The 9550-nt window shown below is 36.6% G+C and overlaps 8 protein-coding genes across 8 annotated transcripts; 5 read left to right on the plus strand and 3 right to left on the minus strand.

Annotated features, from left to right (window-relative positions):
• Nucleotides 1-244: 244 nt before the first annotated feature.
• On the plus strand, nt 245-1108 carry EIN_318580 (cyclin-C1-1, putative; the record flags this gene model as incomplete). The annotated part of the gene is made up of 1 exon (XM_004253722.1): nt 245-1108. The coding sequence occupies one exon, from the start codon at nt 245-247 to the stop codon at nt 1106-1108; it is 864 nt and encodes a 287-aa protein (XP_004253770.1).
• Nucleotides 1109-1375: 267 nt separating this feature from the next.
• EIN_318590 (exosome complex exonuclease RRP40, putative) lies at nt 1376-2074 on the plus strand (the record flags this gene model as incomplete). The annotated part of the gene is made up of 1 exon (XM_004253723.1): nt 1376-2074. The coding sequence occupies one exon, from the start codon at nt 1376-1378 to the stop codon at nt 2072-2074; it is 699 nt and encodes a 232-aa protein (XP_004253771.1).
• Nucleotides 2075-2130: 56 nt separating this feature from the next.
• EIN_318600 (hypothetical protein) lies at nt 2131-3089 on the minus strand (the record flags this gene model as incomplete). The annotated part of the gene is made up of 2 exons (XM_004253724.1): nt 2131-2676; nt 2775-3089. The coding sequence occupies 2 exons, from the start codon at nt 3087-3089 to the stop codon at nt 2131-2133; spliced, it is 861 nt and encodes a 286-aa protein (XP_004253772.1).
• Nucleotides 3090-3969: 880 nt separating this feature from the next.
• Nucleotides 3970-4839, plus strand: EIN_318610 (hypothetical protein; the record flags this gene model as incomplete). Its single annotated transcript, XM_004253725.1, has 1 exon — nt 3970-4839. The coding sequence occupies one exon, from the start codon at nt 3970-3972 to the stop codon at nt 4837-4839; it is 870 nt and encodes a 289-aa protein (XP_004253773.1).
• A 219-nt stretch (nt 4840-5058) lies between these two features.
• On the plus strand, nt 5059-6380 carry EIN_318620 (hypothetical protein; the record flags this gene model as incomplete). Its single annotated transcript, XM_004253726.1, has 2 exons — nt 5059-6027; nt 6066-6380. 2 exons carry the CDS (start codon nt 5059-5061, stop codon nt 6378-6380), a joined length of 1284 nt encoding a protein of 427 aa, XP_004253774.1.
• A 174-nt stretch (nt 6381-6554) lies between these two features.
• On the plus strand, nt 6555-7595 carry EIN_318630 (hypothetical protein; the record flags this gene model as incomplete). The annotated part of the gene is made up of 2 exons (XM_004253727.1): nt 6555-7022; nt 7113-7595. 2 exons carry the CDS (start codon nt 6555-6557, stop codon nt 7593-7595), a joined length of 951 nt encoding a protein of 316 aa, XP_004253775.1.
• Nucleotides 7596-7677: 82 nt separating this feature from the next.
• On the minus strand, nt 7678-8109 carry EIN_318640 (hypothetical protein; the record flags this gene model as incomplete). Its single annotated transcript, XM_004253728.1, has 1 exon — nt 7678-8109. One exon carries the CDS (start codon nt 8107-8109, stop codon nt 7678-7680), a length of 432 nt encoding a protein of 143 aa, XP_004253776.1.
• Nucleotides 8110-8347: 238 nt separating this feature from the next.
• Nucleotides 8348-9261, minus strand: EIN_318650 (hemolysin III, putative; the record flags this gene model as incomplete). Its single annotated transcript, XM_004253729.1, has 2 exons — nt 8348-8569; nt 8767-9261. The coding sequence occupies 2 exons, from the start codon at nt 9259-9261 to the stop codon at nt 8348-8350; spliced, it is 717 nt and encodes a 238-aa protein (XP_004253777.1).
• Between the last annotated feature and the right edge of the window lie 289 nt (nt 9262-9550).

Consider the following 9550-nt stretch of genomic DNA (forward strand, 5'->3'; position numbering starts at 1 on the left):
ATTATATTAAATTATTTTTATAATAATAATAATAATACCTTTAAATTATACCCGTTTTAACGTGACGGGTGATAATTATTTAAAATAAAAAGTATTATAATATTATTAAATTGTTTTTTCTTTTTTTCGTAAATTTTTCATTTTTCAAAAAGAGAAATAGAGACAAAAGCTATAAATAAATTAAAAAAAACCACCTTATTTTCTTTAATAAAAAAATGGGAAAAAGGAAAATGGTTCAGACAATATGGAGGGGAGAGCAGTGTTTGAAGAGAGTAGTCACGCGAAGTACGGCCTTTTTAACAAAAGCAAATTAAAAACGTACGAAGCGACTATGGACTGGACCACACAATGGGCGGTTCACATTGAGATCATCAAATACATTCGCCGTCTATGTTCCCAGACAACCCCACATTCATACACAAAAGCGTCTCATCGGATATATTCGACGTCAACTGTCTATTACCGTCGATTTTTTGCGGAGAAGGAAGTTGGTAAAACAGTTGATCCTCGGATTGTTGCTGCGTCTTCCGTTATGTTTGCCTCAAAAGTCGAGGGTTGTGTCATCTCTCCACAAATCATTATTGATGTCTCTAAAAAGACAATTGACTTTCCATTCACCATCCATGATTTAATCGACTTCGAGAGGACTTTAATCGAGTCAATGAAACATTCTTTAATAGTGTGGCATCCTGAAAAGGATTGTGAAGACATTAAAAACTCTTCCAGTCTCCCAGAGTTCTTTTGTGAAACGTTACAATCCATTTTGAACGACGCGTACTTCACAGACGTTATTGTTATATACCAACCACTTGAAATTGCACTGGGATGTGTTGTCACTGCTGGGATCCTCCAAAACTGTGACATCAGATCTCTTCTGTGTGCAAACGATTACAACCTCGAGAACGTCGAGGACGTTGCAAAAGAAATGCTGAGATACTACTCATTTGTCAATTCGCAAGACTTCGAGAAAACCCAGGTCTCGGCTCAAAAATATATTGGAGCGCTTCGTGTTTATTGCTATTTTTTTCCTTCCTTATTTTCAAGTTCATTCCACACATCATATTTTCTTGCAGTGAGATTGCATCATTCTTTTATTTTTATTTCTTAACATCATCTGTTGGTATAACTTAAATTTTATTAAAATAAAATTAGATCGTAGTTTCCCAAAAACGTTTATATTATTTATATTAATAATTTTATTAACAACATTAACTATATTATTATTTTACGTAATAATTCAAAATGAATAAAAAAGAAAAAAATCAAATTTGGAAAACTATATTATATAGTAACATAAATTATAAATAAAATAACAAATCATAAGATTCAAGAAGTGGAAAGAAAGGACTGAAGAGAGGCAACTAAAAAAGGAAAAATGAGTGTGCGGAGTGGATTCTCCTCAGTATCTGTTGTGTTTCCAGGGAGCACGTTCAAGTTCGAAAAAGGCTCACGGTTTGGTGATGGGATTATATCGAAGGAGGGTATGCCTGTTGTTTCGCGTGCGGGTGTATTGAAGTATCAGTCTGACACGAAGTACTACTACGTCTATAGCGATATTAAAAAATACCACCCGAGTGTTGGTGATGTCGTGGTTGGCTTAATTCGCCGAAGGACCAAAGACTTTTACTATGTTAATATTGGGGCGTATTGCGACGCAACCCTAGATCTTTTGGCATTTGAAAATGCGACCAAAAAGACCAAACCAAATTTAAACGAAGGGGACTCCGTCTATTGTCGAGTGATTGATACAAAAGGCGTTCCGCAAGTTGCTTGCATTTCGCAAAGAAAAATGGAAGACGGCTTTGGCCCGTTGGTTGGCGGGTGGACCTTCAATTTGCCACAGTCGATGTGCCGACGAATTATGGGAGATGGGTGCTGTGTGTTACCTTCTATCGGGCAATACACCCCATGTGAAGTTGCTGTCGGTGTGAATGGAGTAGTCTGGGTCCGAACGCCAAAGCAAATCACTGACGTCATTGTCGAGAATTGTTTGGTTGCTTGTGTTGGAACGGTTGACCAGAATGTTCCTGGAATGGTCAAACTGATTTTTGAAAAATGGAGAGCGACTGACTGAATTGATTAATTTAGGTTTTTCCTCTCTACCACGCCAAATTTTCAACCTTAAAAAGTTCAAATTGTAATTAATAAATCATCCGCTGGCCTAACAACAATGTGCAAAAACATATCCGACCCTGACATATTAAGTGCCAACCAAAGTAAAGGCGTATCCAATGGCACTGTGACGCCCTGGATAATCACCACAAATTTGTTTTCTTCTATCTTTCCGTCTTTGAGTACGACCAATTTTTCCTGTTGTTGATCGATCTCACGTTCATTGAAAAATATTTTCACGCCGTCACCTACTGTCGTCAGCTTCCCTTCAGTCAGTGTGAGTATTGCGTCTGTGTAACGCCTCCCATTGCCAAAGTACCAGTGAATGGGGACACAGTCCCAGTCTTCGTCTGTGATAACAAGTGGGTTATAAACCTTTTCGTAATCCTCCAGTTTTGTTTGTGCATGTGCTTCCCAGAGTGGGGGGATAAGTCCGACCTCCAGCTTTCTAATTGGTTGAATAGTTTTGAATCGAAGATAGACACTTTCTTTTAACTGTTGGATGTGGAAGTTCTTGATTGACTCTTCGTTTTCGTACGGCTGGAATTTGACGTCGTTCACGTTCTACTTGTTATTTCATTTGTCAAGCACACGACCATTTTCGTTCACTTGAACAATGTTAATTACAATGTAAGTTAAGTTAGAGTATTGAAGACACAAACAACACCAAGAGTGATTTCCATTGGAAGTGATCCGTTGTGTAATGCGTCGAAAATGACTCCAATTGGCCAACACCATTTAATTGGTTGGTCGTTGATGAAAAAAGCTAATGCGGTTGGCTGTTGTTCGACGTCGGCCAAAAAGTCTTGAATAGAGCTTTGAAGAAGAATTGGGAGGTATTCGTTTCTCGACGCATTGTAGAGAGTGTATTTGTCTTCAGCCTTAAATGGTATTCTGACAATGATTGGAATAGTCCCTTCTACTACTTTACGACGGATGGAACTGTCTACTAAAGTGGTGTATTGATCAGCTTTCATCTTTGCTTTTTAAGTTTCTTTTGAGTTTCAGTCGTTTTTTCTTTTGTTTTTCCTCTTTGTGTCTTTCATCATTTTCGAAAATCACTTGTGTGTTTTACTGTTGCGCTCATTTAGTTTTTTATTGTTTATTTTACTAATATATATAGAATATTTTTGTATAGAATATATATTATATATTTATTAATAACTTAATTATACCAAAATAGAAAATATGAATACTATAAAATTTAGTATATTATAGTTATGTAAATTAATAGAGACTTAAAGAAGATGATTTATTAATTAATACTTATAAACTCAAGAGAAGTTAATGGTTTGCCTCATTCTTATGTTAATTTCAATGAGATTTGGGATTTGTACCGTCTCATCTTTACCTTTGTCACTAAATGGGGCTTTCAGTGACAAAGGTAAAGATCTAACCCACATCATATATACACAATCATTTAATTTTTGTCTTGTTAAATTTTAAGTAAAAAAAATAAATTAACAGTAAATTTGTTTATTTATCCAATAAATTGTAAACATTTAAAATAATTCACTTATATAATATAGTAAATATATAGTACTTGTTTTGGTTTAGATAAACACTAAATTAATAAAAAACATAGTTTTCAATAATTTTTTTTTATTGTTTTCATTATTGGGAAATAAATTCATAATAAATTTCTAACATTTTAACGAACTATATTATGGTAATAAATATAATAAAGTTAGTATTAATAATTATATATTACTCTAATAAAAAAATCATAATGATTTTATACTTATAACATTTGTTTTACCCTCTTTCTAAAAACAGAATGGTTGATTTATTGTATATTTATAATTTTTTATAAGAATTGTTATAAAGAAAAAGAGAAAAAAGTTCTTTTGTAAATAGATGAACAAAGACGTGATGCATACAACTCAAACGGATTTCAACACCAAAACGACAATTAGCAACCCGCCAATTAGTGATGAGAAGTTGTCACAAAAGCCCACTAAGATTGAAAAGGTGGAACGAACAGAAATAAGAACCGAAAAAAATGAAAGAAAAAAGACACACTACCTTCCCCTCTTTCCTAGTAAGCCTCACCCAAAGCAACAAAAAGCATCCACCGAGACAGTTTCAAAGTCACAAAGTGTTTTAAGAGACTTCCAGAACTACCAAGCATCGCAACAAGCGATTTTCATCGCGCTGCTTTCTCTCACGAATAACGTGTCAATTGGAAAACCACTGAAGAAAAGCAGTGTCACAAGACAGTTCATTCGAGTGGTTGTTGTTGAGTCTGCTGATACGCACCAACGGATAGAAATTGAGAAGGAAGTTGAGAAAAGGTGTTTGGAGAAGCGGAGAATCGACATCAATAACGGGGTCAGTGAAAAAACTTCTGCTCGACGATTCAAAACGAATAAACGAGCCGAGTCGATGAATATACTCATTGAAGAGCTCAGAAAGGTCGGATATGTGTTTGAGTCGAGACTGACTGAGGGTAAAAAGGACACTATAAAGTTGGAAACTGTGTATAAAGTGACAAAAAAAGACTCCGGCCCGTGTTTTGATTCCGAGGAAATAGAAAAAATAGGGGAAGATATAAACAAGTACTTGTATTCACTCGTGAGCCACTCGAATGAGAATGTCATCGTTCACGATAACAAAGAACTCAAGAAATTGATTGGGGTAGACGTCGACGACGAAACTGAAGAAACCACGGAGCTTACCACAAATCAACCACAAAATCCGCCACAACCACCGACCAACCTGCACTGAACAAAACAAGATTTTTGTTGTGACGGAATTTTGGAGCGGGGTTTTGCTTTAAAAACCGCCTCATGTTAATTGTGTGTTTCTTTATCTTGAATTGGCAGTTTTGTTGGTATACATTTGTTGGTATAATCATCGATATTTAGGGTTCTTTTAGTTTTAAATACTACAACTAATAGTTAATCAATTCCAATGCCATTTTTAACTCAAAAGAACTAATAAAGCATGTCGTTTTTCAAAACACAGCGCGCCAAAGGCGACCAACAGAAGGTGTTGGAGACCGAGTGTTCTGTCGAGTGTTTTGTTGTTTCTCGCATATCCAATTCTCTCATTTTAGGAACCACGGACGGGAAGGTTATCGTGTATGACATGTCCACGTACGAGAAAAAGCGTGAGGTCCAGTTCTTTGGGTTTCCGACTGGCGTACTTGCGAAGCAGAAGATCATAGGTGTTTTGAAGTCGCAAGGACGGGATGAAGCAGTGAAGGAAGTTGAACGATTTGAGAAGGATGGGGAGTTTCAAATGGGAGAAGCGACGAATTATTTCAACATAGATATAGAGAATGACATGAGAACGACCGGATCGATCAAGTGTATGTGTTTAATTCACGACGAGAAGATAGGGATTGGGTTTAACAATTCTGTTTCGGTCTTTGATTTAAAGCAAATGGGGGACTTAGTCGTGATTACTGAAGACATGAAAGGCCATGAAGGGATGGTGAGGAAGTTAGAAACGGTGAACAACAAAATAGTATCTTTAGGCAACGACAAATTGATTTGTATATGGGGGAAAGATGGGAAACTTGAAAAGAAGATCGAACGCACGGACGAAGATTATTACTACAATGCTTCATTAGTAGTTGGGTGTGATTTATTAGTGAGTGGGAGTCGATTAACGCCATATATAATAGAGAAAGGGACGATGACTCGAGTTTTTGAGGTCTCGTTATATACAATTCCTTATAAAGATGACAAGGCGATGTTCATGCAACATTTGCATCATAATAGAATCTCTCCACATAATGGTGTGATCATTACTATTACAAGACTTGGTAATGGAAACATCTTAACAGGAAGTCAAGACGGCGTCTTTGCGGTGTGGGATGGGACAAAGTTCTTCTGTTTGTTTATTAAGATCAATTCGAGTCAGATGGACTATTTGAAGATGAAGCAGAATTGCCCCGTCCACTGCGCAGTACTCTGCGAAAAAAAAACTTGGCCGTCGGGATGAAGGACTTTATGGCCATTTTCGACACGGGAAGTAACTACCGAGAGACAACACCAACACGTCGCCCGATGGAAGACAAATACACTATGCCATTTGGGAAATATCGCGGGGATGTCACTGACATGTTTGTGGTCACTAAAGAAGAAGGGAAGTCAGTGGTCTATGTCGTCATTGGAGAGACTGGAGAAGTCCACGTCATCAATTTTGATACAAAGACTAAACCTTTGGTACTTAAGACTCATCACCTTGAAGGGAAGATTATAGCAACTTATCAAGACGAGAAACAGCTGATCTTGTATCCGCTGAAGGCGTCGCTTTAGTTCTAATGCCGTTTTAACACTAAGACACTTGGGTGAGTAGAAACTATTTCTTATTAATAAATTTATTAAATAATAAACTAGAGTACTCCTAGTAATTGTAATAGTTATTATAATTAAAACTATTTAATAAAAGTGAAGACGTGTAACTCAAAGAACTGAATATAACAAACAGGCATGAAAAGCTACATCTTCCGCTTTTTAAAACAATTTGACATGTTTCCGAAGGTGCCGAATAATGTGAAGATCAAATCTAATGCGACAGGAATACTATCTATCATCTCATATGCTATTATAGGGATATTAATCTTTAACGAAGCTTATAACTTCATGAACCCTAACTGGGTCTCTCACGTCGATGTCGATACCGTCAAGGCCGGAGTGCTTCCAAACATTTATATTAACGTCGACATCACTTTTCCAAATATGAAATGTGCGGACTTTGGGTTTGACGTGACGGAGATCACAGGAAGTCTCCAACTTGGTGTGACGGAAGGGATTAAATTTGACGATCGACTCTTTGGGGGGTGTCGCATGCATGGGACGATGAAGGTCAGTCGAGTCTCTGGGGAGTTCCATGTCGCTTTTGGTAAGATCGCGTATCGACAACAACGTACAAATCAAGTGATCACAGCAACACAGAAAGTTTGTTTTTATTTAACTAGTTAAATAAACTATATATGTATCTAATTTATAAATATAGTTTATGAAACTATACAGAATAGTAATGTGTAGCACACGCAAATGCACACCCATCAATTCACTATGCAAGAAATGAAGAGTTTCAACCCGACACATTTCATCAACAATTTGGCATTTTCGAATACCCCATCATACACAACACATGCGGGAGAGACACCCCTGAATGGCAAAGAATACACTTTAAAGGGATACGACAACGCACGATACACGTATTATATCAATGTGATTCCAACACTCAACAAATACCCCACTCATACGACTCGAAGTTATCAACTCTCGATTAACGAGCGGTTTGTCCCCGTCACGTATGGACCGACATTCACACAACCGGGCGTCTTCTTTAAATATGAGTTGTCGCCATATATCGTCATCAACGAGATGATGGACCACTCCTTTGCGCATTCGATTGCTTCGACTGCGGCTATCATTGGTGGCGTGTGGATTATATTTGGGTGGATCTCTCGATTCCTCAATAGGAAGACTGAGGAGCAGACTGCCGTCTCTGAACTCCAATAAGACTTTTTTATTAATACGTTTAGTACAAAGAACTAATAAGAATAATACAGAATAATCACTTGTAAATCAGATGAAATGGATATTAAATAATGTGTTGAGTAAGAATGAAGTGCTGATTGACACTCTTGTCATAGGGTTGAAGGACTATGGAGGTGTCATCTGAGTATTGACCATCTTCAATGGTCATACAAAGAGTCGGATATTTCACACTCCATATGGTACACCCTTTCCGATTGTTCCAACGAACATCCCACAACTGTCGAGCACTTAAATTGGGACGACACTGAAGAACTTCATAACGGGTGGGATCATCCTCGTTGGAAGCAAATAAGACCATCCCAGTCTTCTGACATAGAATGTTGCCATTGGTTTGCAATTCGAAGTATTGACACGGCGTCGGTGTTGTTGTGATGACCAAAGGTGAACGCTCATAATCGCCTCCTCCACATATGTCGAGGACAAAATCCGATATTAGAAATGGGGAAATGGTATAGACGACAGGAACGTCGTTCATTATGACAATAACAGTTTTTAGTTTTGATGAATGACAATAGGTCTTTGAATAACAAAATCTATTAATATCTATCTATTAATAATAATCTAAAGAGATATTAATAGATATATTAATCTTTATCAATGAATAGCTATCTAGATATCTATTATTATAAAGCTATATAAATAGATTGATGGAGAGACAAAGAGATTAGTTTAAATAACTAAACAGTATAATAAATGTATTCATTCAAAAAATTTCACTCCTCTTTCTGTGAAGTTAATCGCTCAACAGCTACACGCTCGGCCCAAAAGAACCGTTCAACTATAAAATCTTTCATTTGAACTACAGGCTGGGAAAATGATGACCAGAAGGTATTGGACTTCTCTTGTCCCTCGTCGTCGATGGCAATTAATACAGCAAATGAGTGTTGAATGTTAGCTAATAAGACAACAATATGCCAAATCGTATGGTTCAAATACTATGTGTTACTTTATAGTACATTAATTATAAATAAATAGTTTTGAATAACCTTGTACATTTTATTTTATATAATTAATAATTATATAAAATAATTATTAATTATTAGATAATATGATTATAATAGTTGAGATCATATCTCTTATTACAATCACGATTTGACGTGATTGTAATGACGGAATGAACAAATAAACAAACCAATTTGTCCCACGAAAAGAAGAGTGTACCTAAGAAATAGGTGATTCCCCCAGTAAACAACCAAAGTAACAACGAAGTTGGGCAGAAATAAAACCACCCTGGAGCGACTAGAATACAAGAGAACCCCATACATAAATACATAATGACATCCATATTGGAAGTTGGTGGAGAGAATAAGGTGAATAGAATCCCTGTGATCGCCATCACTGCTATCGAACAGATGACGACTATCCCACTCTTGACATACCCTTTCTCAAATAGCCGAGATAAGATGAAGCTGACATAACATCCCGTGATCATCAAATAGATAGTTAAGTGATCGAGTCTTTGGAAGATGTATCGAAGTCGAATGAATTGGGGCGTCACCAAATTAAATAGATGATATAAAGTACTATTACTATATAATACTAAACTACTAATACAAAAGAACATCACTGCAGTCTTCTTTGTCGTACTAAATCCTTTCCGTCCACATAACCGGAACATCGCTTTCATTTGGAAGATTGCAAATAAGATCCCAAAGACATGTGTTAAACAATTAAAGACTTCTTCACATGTGGTTTGACTCCTCTCATCCAGTGGAGAGAGTTGATTTCTGTAATACTGAAGATCACAAAGAATACACATCGTCTTGATTTGCAGTTGTTTCTATAGCCCTTTTATATCGGACGTTTTGCTGCGAAACTTCCAACTTTGGTTTTTGATTTTTTTTATTTGGGATTGGTGCGATGATATCACCTAAATTTTCGGGATCTAATCGAAATGGTATAGAGTATTGAAATAC

The sequence above is a fragment of the Entamoeba invadens genome (genome assembly GCF_000330505.1).
Source record: "Entamoeba invadens IP1 unplaced genomic scaffold scaff_1105074724328, whole genome shotgun sequence".
In the NCBI taxonomy this organism is placed as follows: domain Eukaryota; phylum Evosea; order Mastigamoebida; family Endamoebidae; genus Entamoeba; species Entamoeba invadens.